Below are 22,611 nucleotides of genomic sequence, written 5' to 3'. Positions count from 1 at the left end.
TGATGCTGATCTCGGGTTTAGTTATGTGTTACTTGGCCCCTGTCTTAGTCACTGTTCTGGTGCTGCGAAGAGACATCATGACCAAGGCAGTTCTTTATAAAGAAAGCATTTAATTGGGGCTTGCCTAGAGTTTCAGAGGTTTAGTCCATTATATGGCAGAAGCATGCAGCATCCATGCTGGCACTGGAGCAATAGCTGAGAGCTACATCATGGTCTGTAGGCTGAGAGAGAGAGAGAGAGAGACAGAGAGAGAGAGAAAGAGAGAGAGAGAGAGAGAGAAAGACACACGTACAGAGACAGACAGACAGACAGACAGAGGCAGAGACTGACTCAAGGCTTAGCATTGGCTTTTGAAACCCCTCCCCCCTCCAAGCCTATCCCCAGTGGCACACCTCCTCCAATAAGACCACACCTCCTACTCCTTTTAATCCTTTCAATTAGTGCCATTCCCTGGAGAGTAAGCATTCAAATATAGGACTCTATGGGGCTGTTCTTATTCAAGCCATCACACCCCCAGCCTTTTTTTTTTTTTTTAAATGCAGCGTGTGTACAAATATGACTATAGGGAAAACACTTAAAGCCACTAGAGGATTTGGAGATGAAATGGTAGTTAAAAAAAAATTAAAAACCCAAACAAAAAAGACATACAGGGACTATCCTTAGTGTTTTCATAGATTGAAGCTCTTATCGGCCTGCTCCTGGCGAATTAAATTAACTTTGAATTATTGTGCATATTGAAGAGCCAGTGTGACTCTAGAGTGATGGGAGATCTGGGCCAGATAGGACACCGGGCTCCTTTGTCTGACACAGTGTTGCTTTAGGCTTGTTCCGGCTGCAGGGTTGCTGTACGGGTCCCAGAGCTCATTTGCCTCGTAGGTGTCAACAGCAAGTGTGGGAGAGGCTTCTCCTTACTTGAAGTGCAATGAAAAAGTAAAAGATGCACGTGGCTGAGTTGGTTTGGGGTGGAGTGACAGTCATCACGGTCGCTCCTATGTCTGCTCCTGCAGTTCCCTGGTCGTGACATGCTTTGCCTTCTGTTACTGTTCCTATGAATCTGCATGTTATCAAGTTAATTTATTTCTAAGGCGATTGATTCTTCATCTTTTTAAAGTTGGCATTTAGAAGCTACTTGAGTAACTTGATAGTATCACCAAATTTCTCAGCAACAACAGTTAAAGAATAAATTCAATTGAGGCCACACAACCTCAGGAAGAAAAATCAGTGTGTTCTTCTTACGGGAACCTAGACATGTATGTAATAAATGGCATATATGTAAACAAGTGCACATGTGGGCACAGTAAAACATGAGGAAAGAGAACAAGAAAGGCTAACTGTTAGGGGAAGGGAAAGACTGAATGCAGGTAATGAATATGAAATCTGAAAGAGGGCATGAGCTAATCGCTCATCTATTCCTAATTCTGTCTGGGACGTTTTGTTTTTAATGGTGGGTAAGTGCATAAAATAGCTTTGATAGTGAAATGTAAAATCCAGTGTGCAGTTCTGTAGCTTTTTTTTGTTTGTTTGTTTGTTTGAGACAGAGTTTCTCTGTGTATCCTTGGCTGTCCTGGACTCCAGGCTGGCCTAGAACTCACAGAGATCTGCCTGCCTCTGCCTCCTGAGTGCTGGGATTAAAGGTGTGTGCTACTACACCTGGCAATTGCAACTTCTGTTTTGAGTGACTACTCTTAACTGTTTAGAAGCTCACTGAAATCTGATGACTGTAGATCTGGTTAATTTGGGTGTGTAGTTTTTTTTTGTTTGTTTGTTTTTGTTTTTGTTTTTTTTTTGCAAGTTTTTAAATAATAAAGTCTAAAATTTAAAAATAAAGTGAATTTGGAGAGATGGAAGTTTGAGACAGTTTATTTCTGTTCCCTTCCTCTATAAGGCCAGAGAGATGCTTTCAATATTCAGATTTTTTATTTTATTTTTTATTAAAAAAAATTTTTTTTTTTAAAGACAGGGTCTCAGTATAAAGCCCTGGTTTGGAACTTGTTGTGTAGACCAGGATGGCCTTGAACTCACAGACACCTGCCTGCTTTTGCCTGAGTGCTGGGACTAAAGGCATGGACCACCATGTCTGGCCTTATGTTTTGTTTTTTAATTTAGAAAAGAGTACAGATTACTTTGTTAATAAATACTTAAGACAATCTTAACCAAATAAAGAATATCATGGAGTTGAAGTGTTACACTACTTACACCTGTCATTTTCCCTTGTCCTCTCATCTGAGTGGTCTCTATAATGACTTTACCTCTGAAGAAGGTGGCAGCATTCCACAGCCATTGTGTGCCAATGTAAACATAAAACAGTGCATTCACCTGTTCGCTAAAGAGAACATATTGACAAGGCTATCAAGCAGTGTTCTTTCAGCCAGTGTGACAGTAGCTTCTGTGCCTGTCTGGCCCTGTATTTTGATAGCACGTAGCTGGTGTTAGTGGTCCACATTCAGATGCTGAGACTTTCCTCCAAGAGGTGACCTGTAGTGAAATGTGTAGTATGTCCTTCAGTAGTGTGTCCTTCAGTAGTATGTCCACACACATGGAGCCAGAGCTTCACAAAAGTGTGCATCCTCCCTACACGATGCTCTTTACACATTCTGGACAATCTGTCTTCATAATCGAAAGGATGCAAATCGCTGTCCGCTGAGGCGGCTTCATGATGTTCTACCAAGTTGTTTAAAAAGCTTGAAATACACTACCCTAGCTAAGCACAGAGTTTAGTATGTTTTTCTCTAATAAATTGTCTCTAATTCCAAAGCAGACTCTGCAGAAAATATACATATTATTCAACTCCAGGTTCTTAACAAAGCAAAGGAGAGACAACTGGACAGCTTAGTGGAAAAGCTGAACGAAAGTGAACGCCAGATTCGTTATCTGAACCACCAGCTGCTAATAATCCAAGGTGAGGTAGCCACTGGCTTGGAGCTCCCCGCCCCCACTGCCTGTGCAGGAGCCGGGCGGTTGGTATCGAGTGTGTTCATTTTATTTTTGCTTAGCTTGTTGTGCTTTTCGTTCCCAGTACTGTCCTTTGACCTGGGCAGAGGGCTCACATAGTCGGAGCAGAGCCCAAGCCCAGGACTTCTGTGACTAGCGTTTGCAGGCATGGTTTTTTTTTCTTTCCTCCTTTCCTTTGATTTTGTTTCCCTCCTCTTCCCAGGTGTTAGAGTCAGTGAGCGTGTGGGTTTAACTGTGCTGATGGTGCTCTGCCCTAACAGCTCTTCACGTTTATATCATTACCTCGGTAATGAAACACACACACACACACACACACACACACACACACACCTTGATATAAGTCACAGGGTTAGTTTGTAATGCAGTAGAAGTTAGGGACCCTAGCTGTCATCTCTGGTGTGGCCATATGGAGAAAACACACACACACACACACATACACACACACACACCTTACTATAGGTCACAGGGTTAGTTTGTAATGCAGTAGCAGTTAGGGGCCCTAGCTGTCATCTCTGGTGTGGCCATATGGAGGTCCTGACTGCTTGTTCTTCTGCGCTCCAGCATTAGTCAGTATTTCAGTGTCCGTCTGTAGAGTAGTTTCACGGCTGGATTGGACACTTCACATGTAATTCAGAGTGAAGCAGAGTTGCTCTCTGTAATGTTCGTTCACAAGACCTTTTTGGAGAGATGAACTTGTGAAATGTAGTGAAGTATTTGGGAAGGACCAAAGCCTGGGGAATTCAAGAGTTCCTTACAAGTATTGAAGGGGTGAGGGTCTCCCTGTGTGGCCCAGTGATCTTGTCTCAGCCCTCTGAGTCCTGGGATCACTGGTGTGTACAGCTATGATTTACTCTATGACTCCTTTTGATTGACACAAGCGTCTGTCTGTGGAGCTTCATAAGTGTATTAAGAAGTATTGGGAATCCTTGCCCAGGGAGGGAGGCCATAAGGATTACAGGCCGTGGTTCTGGCTCTTTATTTTTGCCATTAAATAATTTTTTTTGTTTTTTCTAAAGCAACTAAAACTCATTTGTCTGAATTGAATTTCATTCAGATATAGATCTCATAGAGGTTGTGACAATTACGGTCCCTCAGCAGTGACAGTGTTTATGTAAATGTCTTTCATACTCCAGATGAAAAGGATGGCTTGACCCTCAGCCTTCGGGAATCCCAGAAACTCTTTCAGAATGGAAAGGAGAGGGAGATCCAGCTTGAAGCACAGATAAAAACTCTGGAAACCCAGATCCAAGCGTTCAAAGTCAGCGAAGAGAAGGTAAACTTTATCTTCATTCGTCAGAACTTTAGTTTGGGGCTGGAGCGGTGGCTCAGCAGGTAAGGGTGCTGAGAACACCAGGGTTCAGTTCTCAGCACCCATATGGCAGCTTGCAGCAAGCTGTAACTTCAGTCCCAGAGGATCCCATGCCCTTTTCTGGCCTCTGAAGATACCAGGCACATGTGGTGTACAGACATTCATGCAGGTACAACATTCACAGATTAAATAATAAATAAATATTAAAAGAACAAAACCCTTTAGTTTGTATGAGACTAAATTCAGAAGCACATTGTTTCATAGATGTCCTGCCACTCACCTGGGCCATCTGCGTGTGCCAGGGGGAGGGGACAGTTCTTCTCCGTGGACACCGGCATGTCTGTCCTTTTATGGGTTTTATGCTTTCTCCAAAAGTTTCAACTACTCTAGTTTTGCCTTTTCTGCAAATTATCTTACGGCCATCTGGATAATCTTTCCAGAATACAGTTCTGACTGTATTATTCTCTTACGTAAAGGCTTTCTATGACCTACTTTACCCGTGGGACAAGGTGACCTTCTGTCCATGGGTCTTTTTCTCTCCTCATGCTTATTCCATGCCACTGCCATTTGACTGACCAGGTCCTTCTTCCAGCCTCTTACTGCCAAATCTCTTTCCTCAGGGTGATTACTCTCTTATGCCAGACAAAGAGTTTCTTGAAGGCATCATTGGGCTAGCCTCATGTTTGTAGCTCTGCCACGTAGGTCAGTATTTGGCTTATAGTTGGTGGTTAGTACATGCTGAGTGAGTCTTGCTTAAAATTACGTTGCATATATGCTTTCTTTTTACGTGTTTTTCTGTTCCTGTTTGAATGCTGTCATGACTGTAGCTTTATAGTGTATTTTAAAATTGACAAGCAAGGATTGTATCTATTCAATAAAATAATAATTTTCTTCTTTAGATTTTTTTTTCTTCTTTAGATTTTTATGCCTTACCATTTTATACATGTGTCATGCAGGTTCTTAGAAGGACAGATTACTTGCCCAAGGGTATAAGTTCATTTATTGACAAATTCTCAGAAGCGTAAAAATCTTGAACCAAATGGTTCCCTCCAGAGTTTCCTTATTTTAAGGTTATATGATAGCAACTTTCCTCTCAGCTGCAAGTTTACTTTTCTCTGACTGTAAAGCCTACATAACCACAGATTTGGGGCCTTGGGAACCCATCTGTGGGGCGTTATTATACCCACAGTCGCAGCTACGCTTTCAGAGCTCTATGCTTGTTCTCCTAGCCTACTTAGGGAGCTGAGGCAGGATGATCACTTGAGCCTGGGAATGTGAAGCCAGCCTGGGCAGACAGTGGGATCCTGTCACAAAAAAGAAAACCAAACAGCTTCTTATTTAGTAAATGACCATCGTAGGCTTGCAGCCTTTAAGAGAGCAACACATTTTTCTGTGACCCTACAGTTGGCTTGTTCTTGCTTTACTTATAGAACAATGCAAACAATGCCGGGGCTAGTACTGCAGCAGAGTCGCCTTGCCCTTCAGAGTCTTCATTCGCCCTCTGCATGTAGTTGTGCAGTCTAGCTTGTCAGGGAGTGATTGTGCCCAGCAGTGCGGGCTTGTGGACAGCATCCGGGACAGTCTTAGGGAGCAGAGTTAAGATGCTGTCAACATGGATACTCTGTGTGTGTTTGTGCTAGCTGACCAAGAAGGCCAGAACAACTGAGATCACCCTGGAAAACCTGAAACAGCAGCTGGTAGAGCTCCATCATTCTGAGTCCCTTCAGCGAGCCAGAGAGCAGCATGAGAGCATCGTCGCGGGCCTCACACAGAAGTATGAAGAGCAGGTGTTAGCCTTGCAGAGGAACTTGGATGCTACCACAGCAGCCCTTCAGGAACAGGTCAGTGATTCCTAATGAGCAACTAGCAGTTGAGTAAAGTTGGATATTTTGTGGTCCCCCAGTTAGAAATTTTGTTTGTATTAATAGGTATAAAACTGTAACTGAACACTACCCCCTCACCCCACCACCCCTCCCCCCCCAAAAAAAAAAACAAATCCTGATTTTTAAAATATCATGAGTATATCTGAAAGTTTGTCTTTGGATACTTTTCTTGTAGGATCAGTTGGTACCTTTTCAGACCTCACAGTGCTAGACAAACTGTATTTTTAAAATAACATTTCTTCATATTGTTGATATTGTCATAGAGTAAATGCCAACTGAAAGGATGAGTGTACTGGCACTGGCCAGAACCTGAGGTTGACCTGGGAGCCTTTGGTAGGTCTCTGAGCTTTCACCTCTCAACAAGGAGTGTTGAGAAATGGTTCTTTTGAGAACAGAAGTTGGATATCTGGAATCCAGTATTCTAATGGCTGACAGATACTTCAGATAGAAAATCACACGCCAAACCTCTTATAGACATGTCATAGTTAGTATTGTATAAGAAAAAAAAATCTTTGGACTAAGTGTATTACATATGTGTGTGTGTGTTTGTGTGTGCGTGCGTGCGTGCGCATGTATGTATGTATGTATGTATGATGTATGTATGTATGTATATGTATGTATATGTATGTATGTATGTGCATGTATATGTATGCATGTATATGTATGTATGTACATGTATGTATGTGTATGTATGTATGTATGATGTATGTATATGTATGTATGTATGTGCATGTATATGTATGTGCATGTATATGTATGTATATGTATGTATGTATATGTATGTATATGTATGTATGTATATGTATGTATGTATGTGTATGTATGATGTATGTATGTATGTATATGTATGTATGTGTGTGTATGTATGTATGTGTATGTATGTATGTATGTATGTATGTGTGTATGTGTGTATGTGTGTATGTATGTATATCCTTCCAACCTGTCAAGTTTATGTCAACTTGAGATGAGGGAGCCTCAGTTGAGAAAGTGCATCCAAAGACTGGCTGTAGGCAGGTTTGTAGGGCATTTTAAAATTAGTGATTGATAAGGAAGGGCCCAGCCCATTGTGAGTGGGGTCACCGCTGAGCTGGTGGTCCTGGGTTCTATAAGAAAGCACACTGAGCAAGCCATGAGGAGCAAGCCAGTAAGTAGCACCCCTCCATGGCTTCCTCTCAGCTCCTGCCTCCAGGTTCCTGCCTGGCTTGAGTTCCCACCCTGACTTACTTTGATGAGGAACAGTAATGTGGAAGTTACAGCAAAATAACCCTTTCCTCTCCAGCTTGCTTTTGGTCATGGTGTTTCATCACAGCAATAGTAACCCTGACGAAGAAAATAATGACTTAAGTAAATTCCATGTTTGATCTTGAGTCTCATCCCTAACATAACTGTATGTATTTTCAAATTTTCCCAAATTGAAATGTGTCCCATGCTGAAAGCACTCAGTAGTCTGTACAATGTATAAAACAAGAAAGAAAGTCTGATCCAAATAAACAGCTTGTGATTCTAAGATCGAGTCCAGGAAGGAGTGAGTATTGAAGGCTCGGGTGTGTTGAGTGACTGGTTACCTGCCTTGTGTCCAAAACCCCAGGTTGAATGAATACAGTTTCAGGATGAATTTTTCCTGATATAATTTAAGAACTAATTTAGCCCGAGAGAAAAAGGGAAGACACTAAGAAGTGAGGGTGTGACAAACCTCTCACACCCAAAGTTTCCTCTGATTCGGGTTGCCAACTCTGACTCTGAGGGCCCATTCTATTTTTTGCATGTTTGGTAGATCGATTATGACAGAGTAATTGTTTGTGTAACATCTTACTCTGTTATTATTTTTATTTTATGTTATATGCTATATTTTACTTATGACCTCATCTCATGTAGCCTGAACTGTCCTTGAATTTGCTATGAGGCCAGGGGTGATTTTGAACCTCTGATCTTGCCTTTGCTTTCTGAGTGCTGGGGCTATGGGCATGTACTACCATGATCTTATGCGATGCTGGCTTTATGCCTGGGTTTGGTGCATGCTCAGCCAGCATTCTTCCAACTCATCCCTAGTCCATTTTATTTTTATGTGTATTCATGTGTTTTATTCAGTTTATTATTTTTTCCATTTATATAGAAACTCATGAATTTTATAAAGGAAGGCTTCTAGGAGTGGAGAAAAATAAAATATGCATAATCAAAGAGTCTGCTTCATAGAAATTTAGCTAGAATTTGAGATGCAGTTTTTTTGTTATTTTACTTTTTTTTTTTTTTTTTGCCAATCATCTAAGGAATTTTTACTTATTTAACTTTAAAATAAACTTTATTATAAAAAGATATCATACACTGGATTTAAACAGATTTAAATACTATACATTTCAGTGAACTTCTATACAGTTTGAAGTCAGTTGTTATTTTATTTTAAAGCATTCATTCATATTGCCTTTGGTAAACACAGTGGGATCTGTCGGCTCCTGTGGAGTGTATGAAGAGATAGCCTGACACCATCTTACTGGGATCAGTGGGAGGGATTCCCCATGTGTTTGGAATCCTTTCTTGGAAGAATCGTTGGCATACATTCTTCCAGAGCCCAAATGTCTCTCAGGACAACCTCCCTGGTTCAGCCCGCTCTAGGATAGCCAGTTCCTCCAGGCTGTGGCAGTGATTCAAAGCCTGTGCCGCTGGCTTCTTTATGTGTCCCATGTTGCCATCACCACTTCAGGAGAGGGTCCTTAGCCTAGAGGATCGAACAGAATTTTGGTTCTGTCCAGAGTGGGCTTTAGACTGCAAACCACAAGTTGTATTTACTCTGACTTAACCCCACCCCCAGGTGGTTTTTATGATATCCCCTTTGTAAACTTGTTATCAATTGGCTCAGCAGTATTTATAATAAGGAGTCAAATACTTATACCCAAACTGTATAATTTTATAATCCAATTGGTATTACTAATTGGAATAGTGCCACAAAAGTCAGGTTCTCACCAAAAGTGAGAGAAAGGTAAAGAATTTCCCAGTTTCCCATGATTTCACCTCCTGCCCTCTGTGCTTACTTCCTGCATTCTCACAGTACGATTTCCATCTGCCCAAGTGTGATGGTGATGTGTGGAACCATTCATGCATATTTATGGTACTTTGTTGACATCCACAGAATAACTTGCTGGGATGCTGGGAGTGCACGGACTCTGTAGGTCTCATTGGGAACAACTGACATCTTGATGACACCAAGTGTTTCTATTGTGAACATAGAGTATCTGTCCAGTTATTTGGTTCTTTATTGATTTAGTCAGATTTTTGTAGTTTCTTTATTTTTGGAGTAGTATTATAAAGGACATTTTCAAATTTTAAATTCTCCTTGCTCCATGGGATGTACAGGAAAGTGATTTTCCCCCATTAGCGGCATTCTGTAATTGCTTACTCTGTGTAGGAGATCATGTCATTCATGGATAAAGAGTTTTCCTATCTTCTTTGTCATTTGTATTCCTTTTATTTCATTTTCTTGTCATAGTGCATTGGCGAGAACTTCCAACAAGAAGGGTCATCCCTTCCCTGGTCCTGGTCTTTGTAGGAACGTTTCAGGTTATTCTGTTAAGTATGATAGATTTAGAATGTTCTTAAGGCTTATTTTTCTTTTCAATCATGAATGGTTGCTCGTTGTATTTGAAGGGCAGCAGGGTTCAGCACAGGGATTGCCTGCTAATCGCATGTGACGGGTGGCACAGCAGTCTGACACAGCCAAGTTTCTTGAGTGTCTGCGAACCTAGTGCTGTTTGAGAAATACATGGTTTTAATATGTTATTAACTTAGTGCTTTCCTGAACATCACATTTTTCTATGTAGAAAAGACTGCCTATACAACATATTATAACAATTTCGGAACGATTGTGACCTCTAGGACATGTATTTGAGTGTCTTGCCACCCCATCAGGACAAGCATCTGTGCTGCATTCTTGCCAGCTCATTGTACGTCAGCCATGCTGTGCTGGCTCCTTGGAGCTGGGCTTCCCAAGCTGGCCTGGGAAATAGCAGCAGCACGCCAAGAGCTTTGCAGCACTAAATAAACATGGACTGCTTTCCAGAAGCTTCATTTTGCTAAAACTCTGGTAGGAAAAATTTAAGCAAACACAGCTGCATTATGACAGAGAGTACACCGCTCACAGGAATTTTAAGGCAAAGTGAGAGCCCTCAGACCCTCTTCATTTTGCACAGGGACACTGTGTTTCTGGCATTTTGGACGTCCCTGTGTTTGTATTGAGGCCATTATTGAGGTTCCGGCTGTGTTAGGAAACCTGGGACCACAGGCCCACGCATTCTCACTTCAGAGCTCCTGCCAATGTTTTTCTTAGGGCTTCTCAGGGAGTTTAAGACCATTGCCACACTGCTGCTCCTGCCTCTCCTGATTCCGATTGACATTCAGCCTGAGCAGCGTTTAGGTGAGAAGTAATGACTGTTACCGTGATGGCTCCAAACTCCCATGGTTTTTTATGTCCAAATATGTGTACCCATGTCTTTCTCTCTCCATGGCTGTATGTAGGCAAGACTGACCCTTATCCCATAGTGTATATTTGTATACGTCCTTGTGCAGTCACACTCAACAATGAGCATGTCTTTTTTGTCCTTATGTTTCACGTGTTCATCATAATGCTTGCCATGCATAGCATGATGCAGAGACGCCTTCAGGAGGCAGGAGAAGTAGGATGTGTAAAAAGCAGAAAGGAAAACGAGAGAAATAAATCAAATTTAAGAGAAAGTCAGAGAAGGGAAGGGTTATTCTTGGCTACCCTTGGCTGCTCAGAATGGAGTTCATGTGTTCGCCTGTTTCCTTGTCTGAGGGTGCGGATTCTGTGACTCCAGAGTGGCTTGCCTACGTTTGCATATATGTATATTAACACAGCACAAAATGCAAATGGGACTGTAGTGTTTTCTCCTTTAGTAACAGTGTCTTACGGGTGTCCTCTGTTAGCCGGGCCTCCCTATCGGCTCACGTGCTCTCTTGTTCTCCTCCGGTGCACAGATTAACCCTGGGAAAGAGAGCATCCTACCCGGTGATGAGTTCACATCTGACAGTTCAATTTCTACTAACCTTGATCAGGAAAGTGATGTGCCGACTTTTCTCCCGTTCAGGAAAATGTTTGTGTGCGTCTGAAGGATCACGTGCTGCAGCTGGAGAGGAACCAAGAAGCAGTCAAAGTAGAGAAGACGGAGCTCATTAACAGGCTGACGCGAAGCCTCGAGGACAGTCAGAAGCAGTGTGCCCACCTGCTGCAGTCAGGTGTGTGCTTTGTGGGTGTCCCCCGGAGGCCACCGTAGCACAGGCGCAGCATGTAGCTGGATCCGTGAACTTATTATTATTGCATGTGCACGTCATGGTTCCCGTGTGGAGACTAGAGGACACTTCACAGCCGGTCCTCTCTTTTAACCTGAGGTCTGGAGCTCAAACTCAGGCCGTCTTGCCACCCGTTCCCAACACAAATTATACTGCAAGTACTTTTACCCACCAAACTACCTCAGCAGCCTGAATCCCACAGAAGAGTTCACCTGTGGTCACTTTCTTTTAGAGTAGATTATATGTGCAGTTCATATTAAAGGTGCAGTTCGCTTCCGCTATGTAATCTGGAAACTCCAGGCAGGTTTAACGTTCCAAGTAAACATCATCCTCCTTCTCGAAATCAGTGCTGTGGTGCCTGATGCTCCTTCCCACAAGGGAAAGGAGGGAACACACGTGCCAGGTGGTGCTCTGCTCTGAAGACACAGTTCTGTCCTCAGCCACCTTTGACTATGAGATCTCATTTGCCTGTTTTAGACCCAGTATTTGATTCAGTAGTTCTGTCTGTTTTTTTTTTTTTTTTTTTTTTTTTTTTTCTTTTAATCCCCCCACAATGATCAGCTTCTTAACCTGGACACTGACTTACATTTGTGCCACTGTTAATATTTTTAGTGTGGTCTCTGTGGTATTTGAGACATGCTTCCTGTACTTTCGTGGTACTTTTAATTAATTTTATAAATTACTGTTAAAGACAGTAAAATGCCAACCTCATTTCTGGTTGACAAACTCAGTGGTGTTTTTTGTTAGCTAATATACATGCAAGTCACATTTTGGCGTATGAGGTAGTGGGATGGCTGGTCCAGGGCATGGGGCTGTAGTTTAATTACATAGTGAAAGTGCTAAAGTTAAGGGCTGCCTGTGGCCGTGTGTGTTCTGCCGAAGGGCCAGGTTTGGACCCTGTTCTCGCTCCTCCAGCCCTGCTTAGCTACAGATCCCCTTCCCCCCTTGCCATGACTTGGTGAGTCTTTTCCTTGGCTGTGAGGCTTTGAACCATGATCACTTCCCTCTGCTGTTCTGAGAGGGCTGTTCTCACTTAGAGACACCCTCAAAGGGCCCTTTGAACTAGAGTCTCTCAGTACATTTCACCTATGAGTCTGTTGGGGATGGAGAGGTGGCTCAGAGGTGAAGAGTACTTCCTGCTCCTGCAGAGGACTAGAGTCCAGTTCACAGCAGCCATGGGGCTCACAAGTGCCTCTTATGTCTAGCTCCAGAGGAACACACACACACACACATACACACACACCTTTAAACTAGTAGTCGTTTGCTAAAACCTCAGAAGTATAGCTGTAATGTACACCTGTTCCATATGGAAACACAGCTGTCATGTACACCTGTTCCATATGGAGACGGGGACGTTGGAGATAAAAGCATTTTACGAGATAGCAAGACACAGTTTAAACAGTTTACTAGAAAACTCTGAAAGGGTAGGTTTTCTCGGCCCTGTCAGCTGGCACCTGTGTCCTCACTAGATGACTGCTGTGGTCTGTAGATGGAGCAGTGGTGATAGCGCCACATGCAGATCAGACTTAGGTCTTGGCGGTCTCCCATGCTACCTATCAGTGTGGCCCTAAAATCATAATAAAGCAGACTCCGTCTCAAGCCTCGGTGGGTCCCAGTCCTGTAGACAGGGACCCTGGGCCTCCTTTCAGTTACATAGCCTCTGACTCTCTCTTGCAGGCTCCATGCAGGAGGTGGCTCAGCTACAGCTACAGTTGCAGCAAGCCCAGAAGGCCCACGTTCTAAGTGAGAGCATGAATAAAGCCCTGCAAGTGAGTACTGTCTCCTGGAAGAGACGTAGGCAGTGCTACAGCCCCTCATTTGAACCCCGGTTTCTCTGTGTAATAAAAATGGCTAGACCGTCTTCAGACCAGCCAGGGAACTTTTTCAGGATGTCTCCCCACAGCACCGTAAGTTAGACCTAGGTGTTCCAGCTCAGTTCTGATGAGCTGCGGAGCCAGACCTCTGCCTCCTCTATCTACTGTCTCTCCTGCCTTTGCAGGTGTATACTGGGGAGCAGGGTAGCTACAGGTGTGGGGAATATTTAACTGGCCTCTGATTCTCTCACATCCTCTACCACATTAGTTTCCCGGAAGGGCAAGGAAGATGCAGGAGAGGAGCTCCACTGAAGGAGATGCTCTGCTTGTTGGTCCTGCAGGGAAAGCATTAGCACGTTCCTGCAGGCAGAGCATAGCACACTAGTGCAGATAGAGCATAGCATGTTCCTGCAGGCAGAGCATAGCACGCTCCTGCAGGGAGAGCATAGCACGCTCCTGCAGACAGAGCATAGCACGCTCCTGCAGGCAGAGCATAGCACATTCCTGCAGGGAGAGCATAGCACGCTCCTGCAGACAGAGCATAGCACGCTGCTGCAGACAGAGCATAGCACGCTCCTGCAGGGAGAGCATAGCACGCTCCTGCAGGCAGAGCATAGCACATTCCTGCAGGGAGAGCATAGTACACTCCTGCAGGGAGAGCAGAGCACGCTCCTGCAGACAGAGCATAGCACGCTCCTGCAGACAGAGCATAGCACACTCCTGCAGACAGAGCATAGCACACTCCTGCAGACAAAGTATAATGCGGTTTTGGCAGGCAGAGCATAGCACGTTCCTGGCTGAGCTATCTGTTTCGTCCTCTGCTATAGTGAGGCCAGACACCAGAGGCATCTCAGCTAAGGGGTTTTTGTAAACTATAGCGTTGTGGGAAGAACCGTCTGCCCTTGCTTCTTCATTCATTCGAACATATATTCATTTGAACATACAGCAGGAAGTGGCCTTTATGAAGTTATTTAGAATGAATGTTAAGAAAGTTTCAAAGAGCTTTTCTGCATTCTACTGATCATTAAAATAAGGTTTGAAACATAGAATGGTTGATTTTGTTACCCAAGAAAATAATAGTTCGCTTTTATATTTTGTTCTAGGAGGAATTAACAGAGCTAAAGGATGAGATTTCTCTCTATGAATCTGCTGCAGAACTCGGAGTCCTACCGGGAGACTCAGAAGGGGACTCGAGTATAGAGCTCACTGAATCATGTGTGCACTTGGGCATTAAAAAAGCCAGTTGCAAACAAACCAAAGCTAACAGGTACTGTGTGAATAGTTTACTATAGAAGAATTTATGTTAATGAAGCTGGTGATGGAGGCATGGGACACAGTGGAACCATGCACAAAATAAAGGCTTGATTAGGGGACGGCGGGTTTTAGAAATTCTTAATGAGTTATAAATGCCTGAAACTCCAAATGAACAGAAATCTGAAGCATTAACACTGTGCTTGTAGTCCTCAGCATGCAGATAGGTACCAGTTACAGAAAGCTGAGAAGGGGTTTATTTATATAGTTAAATATATAGATTATGTGGCTGGGGAGATGGCTTAGCTTGTAAGAGAGTTTGCTGTGTAGGCATAAGGACCTGAGTTCAAATCCCCAGCGCCTACATTAAAAGGTATACTTGGCTACATGTACCTATAATCTCAGCATTGTAGGAAGCTGAGACAGGAGGACAGTTGAGGATTGCTGGCCACCAGCTTAGCTTCAGGGGCAGTAAGAGACTAAAGTGGATAGTGACAGAACAGGACACCTGGTGCACAAGTGTGGGCACACACACCTGTATACATACATGGTAGACACCACACGCACACACACACACAAATATACAGACAGTGTATGTGTTTGAACTATTGAGGTGAATGGCTATTTTTAATATGTTAGCCTTGTGTATTAAAAAATAAATATCTTGCATTAATCAGTCATCTGTGAGAAAATAAGCATATCGGTATCATTACACTTTCTTTGGAACCGTACTGAGATCTTAAATCATTCTTTTTTAGATTTATTTATTTCTGTTGTGCATGTTTTGCCTGCATGTATGCATATGCATATACATGCTGGTGCCCATGGAAGTTAGAAGGTGGTGTCAGATCCCTTGGAACTGGAGTTACGGATGGTTGTAAGCTGCCATGTGGGAAACTGGGAACTGAACCTGGGTCCTCTGCAAGAGCAGCCAGTGCTCTTACCCACTGAGCTGTTTTCTCTAGCCCTGAGATCTCACTTTTAAAACAGAGGTCCTTTTATGCTACTGCTATTTAGATAGTTTTTTCAGTCATATGGGTGAGAGTGAGGGGGAGAGAGTGGAAAGGGTTGAAGAGCTAGTTATATCATTGAGTTGGGCAGTCAGCCATTGTTATAGACACTTGATGAACTTGGTGAAGAGGTAGTTATATAATTGAGTTGGGCACTCAGTGGGTGTTCTAGACTCTTGGTGAACTTGTTGAAGAGCTAGTTATATACTTGAGTTGGGCACTCAGCCATTGTTCTAGACACTTGGTGAACTTTGCATCCTTGCTACATGGAAGGTGCTTTGTGAGGTCCTGAAATAGGATTTAAAAAAAAAAAAAAAAAAAAAAATCCAGTAGAAACTGTACTTCCCCAAGGAGTTCACAATTCCCTGGCTAGATGAAACAAGTCATACCCAATAAACAACAAAGTTCTGTGTGGTCAGTGCTGGGCTTGACCCATGACCCAGGAGGATTTATCCACTCTTCATGCTGGTTTGCATTAGGGATGAGAGATGGGCCACTGTCAGGAGATTAGGTTTAGCTGAAGCAAGAGCTTCTTTTGCTGAGGAACAGAGCCTAGGACTTCTCTCACTCTGAGAAGGTGCTGTGTCAGGGGCCTGTATTTTCACCTCTGAAGAATGTGCTTCTTGAAGGCATTTGGCCTTTACCAGCACTGACTGTGTTCACTATCTTTATTGCATTATTGTTTCATGCATATTTGTAAAATATTAAGGAACCAAGCACAAGCCTACATCTCCTGACAAGTTCACTCTCCAATGGCCTGTGGGAAGACTATATTTTAACACTGCCACTACAGTTTTGTTTTTTGTTTTTTGCTTTTTTTGGTTTTTCAAGATAGGGTTTCTCTGTGTAGCTTTGGCTGTCCTAGAATTCACTTTTTTAGACCAGACTGGCCTCGAACTCCCAGAGATCCACCTGCCTCTGCCTCTCTGAGTGCTGGGATTACAGGTGCGTGCCACCGCACCCAGATGCCATTACAGTTTTGGAGCCGTAAGGTGAGATTTAGTCATTTGAAATCTGAAGGAATGAAGTGATGCTACAGAGGAAGATGCTGTTCTCTAGCTCAGCAAGGCTCCGTTTACCTGAGGGTCTGTCTTCTGGGACTCTCGTCACTACAGACAGCAGCTGTGCTGGGAAGAAAGCAAAGAAGAAGCAGTGGAACAGTGGCCGTTTTTGGTGGGAACGCTCCTCAGGCTCTTATCTAGGGCATGTTGACCCAGGTTCCTTTTCATTTCATCCCATTAATTACCTGGTTTACAAATGGAGGCCACTATGGCTGAGCCAAGTGGAGAGAACTGCAGTCAACCCAGCCTTAGCTGGGCGAGAAGTGTGGCAAGCCGAGCAGTGGCAAAGTGGCTCTCAGTATGAGTATTTTGACCCAATCACATGATGTTGAACAAAGGCTTCACTATGGTTGGTGGATGCAAAAGAAGTCTTTTATTATTATTTCTATGCCTGGAAACCTAGAATTTGAACTTGCATGTGATCATCTTGAAGACACTTTGCTGGGAATGCTTTACTTTTTGTCACTGCCAAGTGAATTTTCAGGGCTAGTGAGGGATCCAGGCTGGTCTGAACAATGGCTTTGCCTTTTAGTGCTAGATAAATGGCCTTGTGCCAACTTTTAAACTTTCTCTGAGCTTCTTTTTTGTTTCTGCTTTTATCAGGCTTGTTCTCTCATGGAACTTAAAGTGATAATTAAAATAGGTGAATTTTCAATGAATGTGAATCTCCAGAGATATGTCCAGCACTTATGAAGCACTAAAAAAAGGATAGCTATTTCTGTTATCTTATAGATAATTGTTTAAAATACACCACTGATCAGATTTTACATTAATCTACTTTGAATTCAGCATATACTATATAAAGTATCTTGGTCCTTAATCTTGTGAAAAAACGTTGGCTTTACTGGAGCATGGAGAGCTGAATCCCTTGGCCCAGGTGTCAGTGGCTCTCAGCCTTTACCAGCAACCACCACCCTCTCCAGCTACTGCCTAGTAGAAGGGTTTAGCCTTAATGTTCTATTTTGCATTAATGGAATTTGAGAGGCTAAATCTGTACACAGCTTGCAGACGGCTTCCTCTCTCCGTTATTATAGTTGGCTGCTAAGCTCAAATAATAAGCATTTAACAAGTGGAACGCCCTTTCCTTTGCTCTTCTCAGCAGGCTTCCTAAGAGACTGCAGTTTTATTCGGGTTCCAGGGAACCAGTCTCCATGGGGTGCTGTGGCCCGCGGGCAGAGTGGTCAGCACGGACTTTTTCTTTTAGAGGAAGGGGAGAGATTATTTCATACGCACTCTCTCTGCTCTCTGGGTTGGCTTCCTCGAGGAGTACAGAGTGTGCTACTCCAGCGGCCCGCCTTCAGCTAGAAGAGGAACTAGGGGTCTCATCTGTTAGCTGAGTAAACTGAGTGCTCACAGTCACCTCCTCAGGGAACAGATGCTTTGTTACCTATTTTGTCTCGTACACAACTGCATCTGTTATAGTTATGATTCCGTGATTCTATTTCTGTTGAAAAGGAAATGATTTAAATAGGTAAGGTTTTCTTTGTGCAAACATACACAGAATATATTTATCTATAGTGTTATACCACACACACACACACACACACACACACACACACACACATCCATCCTAAAGAGTTTCATTTATATTGTTAAAAATAAATTGTTAAAAATTAAAAAAATAAAAATAAATTTAAAAATAAAACAAATAAATTATTCATTCTTTCTTCACAAATGAGCTATATTCTAACATTCCGTTTAAAATAATCTGAAATCTTTCAATTCCAAGAGTGAAAACCTTAATTCAGATACTATTATGTCTTTTTAAGGTAGGTTTCTCTTTTAGGAGATTTTGGAAATAGAGATTTAGATTTTACACAGTTGTGTATACGCAGCGCCCATGCTCCTTATTAACATCTTACATTGCTTGTTAAAGTTAGTGAACTGATATATTTGCATTGTCACTAAGGCTGAGGTTTACGTGGCTATCTTTAGCTTGAACCCAGCGTCAGTGATTTTAGAGTACATACCAGCCACTATGAAACTGTTGTATAGAAACTTATATGACTTTCCAATTAGGAAATAGAGACACTTGTATTAGTTGAGACTCTCCTGGTACATTCGGGGTATTTTAATCACATTTGTCTTCCCTTCTCCTTCCCATAGTGCTGCCTGCATCCACTCCAATTTGTTGCCCTGTGTTTTTGTTTTTGTTTGAAATAACCTGCTGAGTCCAGTTTGTGCTGGCCATATACTCAAGGATGTAGGACTGTCCACTGAAGCATGGACTACCAGGATGGGTCAATATCCTTAAAGAAAACTGACCCTCTGTCCCCAAAAGCCATCAGCTGAGTGGGGACCTCAGAAGCACCCCCTCTTCTTCCTGTTGCAATGGTGACTGCCTTGATCTTGTGCAGGTCTTTTTTCCCTTGAAAACATACTGTATTTATTAGTGTTTTGAGAGTTTCATGTGTCGTACAATATATTTTGGTCATACTCATCCTCGCTCCTTCCCTAACTCCCCTCACCCCACCTCTTCCTAACTGCGTCTTTTTTCATTCTTGCCTCATGTAGTATATCCTGTCTGCAGTTTCCTCTCCTCCTTCCCCCCCCCCCGCCCTCCTCTCCCCATCACCTCTCTCTCCCCCACCCTCCCCCACACTTCTTCCCACTTCCCCTCAGAAAAGAGCAGGCCTCCCACAGACCCCAACAGATTTCAGCCAACGATGGCATAACAAGCTACGATAAGACTAGGCACATAACCATCACATCAAGTCTGGATGAGGCAACCCAGGATGAGAAGAAGGGGCCCACACACAGACAAAAGACGCTGAGATAGCCCCGACTCCCACTGTTAGCATTCCCAAAGGAACACCAAGCTACTCAGCTGTAACATATATGCAGAGGACCTAGGTCAGACCTCTCCAGGCTCCCTGATCTCTGTGAGCCCCCATGGGTGCCAATCAGTTGATTTCTGTGGGCCGTGTGCTTATGGTGTCCCTGACCCCTCAGGTTCCTCTGACCTTTCCTCCCCCTCTTTCACAGGGCTCTGTGAACTCTGCCCAATGTTTGGTTGTGGGACTCTGAATCTGCCCCATCAGTTGCGGGATGGAGTCTGTTTGATGTCTCTGATGATGACTGTGCTAGGCTCCAGTTCCAGAACACTCTGTAGGCAGGACAAACTGTAGGTTTTGTGGCTGGGTTGTGCGGGCCTTTATAGGCAGCCAAAGCTGCTGAGAGCTCATGAGGGCAGAGGTTCACCTCCCCCCACACCCATGCACTCACGCACAGAAATAATAAAATTACTTAAAAAAAATTAGACTCTCATTCTAAGCCATACGCTTACTGAAAATAGAGTTGAGTTTAAAGGCTGGCATACAGCTCACATCAGTGCCTGGCAACTTTGGAGGCTAGAAGCAGGCATAAGGTCCCCAAAGCTGCAGTTAGAGGTGGTTGCGAGCCACCGTGTAGGTGCTGAGAATTGAATCCGGGTCTTCTGAAATAGCAGCAGGTGCTCTTAATCACGGAGCCATCTACCTCTCCAGCCCCCAGCTCCTTTAGCAGAGTTTGTGTGTAGCTCAGTGTTAGAATCCTCACCTAGCATGTATGAGGTACCAGAAACCAAAGAAGGAAAATGTTAAAAATGAAGTTGTTTCAAAGTACCTTGACTGTAAAGGCATAAAAACACGATCATGAGGTTAGGGCTTTAAGGAGTAACTTTGTTTGATTTGTTACTTGATTCAATGCTAAACCGACAGTCTCCCCATCAGCACTGCACAGCAAGAAGTCCCAGATGAAGAGCTTTCAAAGGATGAGGTCATCCTGAGGCTGAAGACACAAGTTCAGCGCTTGCTGAATAGCAACTCTGTGAAGCGTCATCTGGTGTCTCAGCTACAGAGAGATCTCAAAGACCGCCAGGGGACAACGGAAGCTCTTCCGCAATCAATGGGTGGTGACAAAGGCACGGAGGTGAGGTCGGTGGAATGTGCAGTTCAGAAGCCCCTTTGAAACATGCAGTAAAGGGAGCATTTACTCTTTGTAGATGTTACTTAAGGTCTTGGTTTCCTTGCGTTGATTCAACTCTTAGAAGTAAAACTTACAGGAAAAAGGCCACTTGATAGGAGGTTTTTTGCTTGTTCTTGGCACCTAGTAAATGAGATGCCAGTTAGGGAAATTCTTTGTCTTCAAATGAAAGGAGTACTTTTTAAGAGGGTATGGGCATTTGTCAGGATTGCTCGAACCCACCCTTTCAAACCCTGCTGCTAGTCATCTCCAGTGAGACCCCTTGGAGGCTCGGCTCCCCAGCTCTCCCTGTTCTGTTTGTACAAGAGTTGGTCTCTGTGAGGAATTTTGGGGTACACAGCACTAGTTGATACCTACTTCTGAGTTGTGTCATTTAAATTTTGAGACAGGGTTTCACTTTGCAGGCCTGGCTAGGCTTCAGCTTGTAGTCTTCTGTCTCTGTCCCTGAGTAGTGAAACTGTAGGCGTGTGCTACCATGCCTAGCTTCTGCCATCCGCCTCCGTGTTCTTTAGTGGGTGTATAGATGAGGAAGATGAAGGTAGGGAGTCTGTGACCCATCTAAGGCTTCATGGTCAATCCTAGGAAATAGAAGTTACACTAGGTGACTCACAGGGGTCGGGGCACTGCTGGAGCTCCCATCACCACATTTGTTTTGTTTTGTTTTTAGAGACAGGGTTTCTCTGTTTAGCCTTGTTTGTCATGGACTTGCTTTGTAGACCTCCAACTCACAGAGATCCACCTGCCTCTGCCTCTGCCAAGTGCTGGGATTAAAGGTGTGAACCATCACGCTTGGCTGACCAGATCTTGTGAGCAACTTTTTTTCCCTCATCTTCACAAACTTATCATCTGTACTGCCAAGAAAAATAACGCAGAAATGAATGTATAATTAAGACAAGGAAATGGAAGGTTAAAAGGAATGTAGGGAGTATATTCCTTTTCTCCTGACAGGAAGTGAGTTTTAATGTGACTATTGCTTTTTTATCTCCTGGTTCTTAGGCTGGGAGCCCTGTTCATTAACAAATCCTGTCAAAGGATGTGAAATGTTCAAAGGTGCCAATTATTGTGACATTAAAAAAGTTAGTTACCTCCACGACATTTGTGCCACGATTGCACAGGTGGACATCTCTTGACATTCTAATCAATATTGTAGTTCACAGTGTTTGCAGCTGATGGGACTGTTGATTGACTCCCCCTCCTCCACCCTGCATAGTGTCTTCTGCTGCTATAAACATCATACAGTTGGTTTGTTTTTGTTAAACATTCAAATTCGGACTGTATTATATGACAAGTGGTTCACCTTCGAACATTGCATGGACTCCTTCTCTCCCAAACCTTTATAACAGAACTATGGAGAGAGAGAAAACAATTGTTACTTGTTTTTGTTTTTGAAAAGATATATATGTGTAAGATTTTGTGGGGTTCACTGATAGTAGAAGTAGAAGGTGCGCACTAGCATGTAAAAGGTAGTTTGGGTATGCAGAGCCCTGTGTGATTGTAGCACTGTGGAACACTGTGGAACCCTGCGGAACACTGTGGAACCCGCTTTGTGGGTTCGTCTTTCTTGCAGCCTTCTCCACCCTTGTTCTTCTGCTCCTTATCCCCCTGGCTCCCCCTCCCCCCCATCCCCGTCACCAGGCAGGAGAGAAAGAAGGAGAGAGAGGAAAGGTTAGAGATCCCTGAAGAAAGTTAGGGGTCAGAAAGGGGGCAGCGTTATCATGAGGCCACTTCCTGCTGATTAGGGGCATCGAGCTCCTTGGGGGAAGTCCCATCTTGGCTGTCAGGGTATCTAATTTCTTCTTGCTGTTTTATCTTTGCACATGACGACTTAACAAACCATGACCAACAGCAACCAGCATCTCACCTATTGGGCCTGTAGCATTTAAATAGTCTCTGAAAAGTCCCCAGAATTTCAAATGTCACACAATTGCAGAAACTATCTGCAGCTGGCAAAACCATGCCTTTGCTAGAACATGACGCAAATCATAGCCAGCTGCTTCAAAGCAGTTCCATATTCCAAACCTGGTATTAAAACAAAAACGTATTCTTATAATATGTTGTGTTTTTGTAACA

At 43.4% G+C, this 22,611-nt stretch overlaps 1 protein-coding gene across 1 annotated transcript in view; it reads left to right on the top strand.

The window, feature by feature from the left end:
• Cep152 (centrosomal protein 152) overlaps positions 1-22,611 on the top strand; it is a 56,502-nt gene that overhangs the window by 4,998 nt on the left and 28,893 nt on the right. Inside the window, exons 6-12 of the mRNA XM_051144537.1 lie at positions 2,756-2,899; positions 4,086-4,225; positions 5,902-6,102; positions 11,241-11,388; positions 13,120-13,211; positions 14,360-14,523; positions 20,289-20,487. Of these exons, the coding sequence (XP_051000494.1) occupies positions 2,756-2,899; positions 4,086-4,225; positions 5,902-6,102; positions 11,241-11,388; positions 13,120-13,211; positions 14,360-14,523; positions 20,289-20,487 (1,088 nt within the window). The remainder of the gene's footprint in view (positions 1-2,755; positions 2,900-4,085; positions 4,226-5,901; positions 6,103-11,240; positions 11,389-13,119; positions 13,212-14,359; positions 14,524-20,288; positions 20,488-22,611) is intronic.

Source organism: Acomys russatus, chromosome 4 (assembly GCF_903995435.1).
Source record: "Acomys russatus chromosome 4, mAcoRus1.1, whole genome shotgun sequence".
Lineage (NCBI taxonomy): Eukaryota > Metazoa > Chordata > Mammalia > Rodentia > Muridae > Acomys > Acomys russatus.
This window is presented reverse-complemented; position numbering and strand designations above follow the sequence as displayed.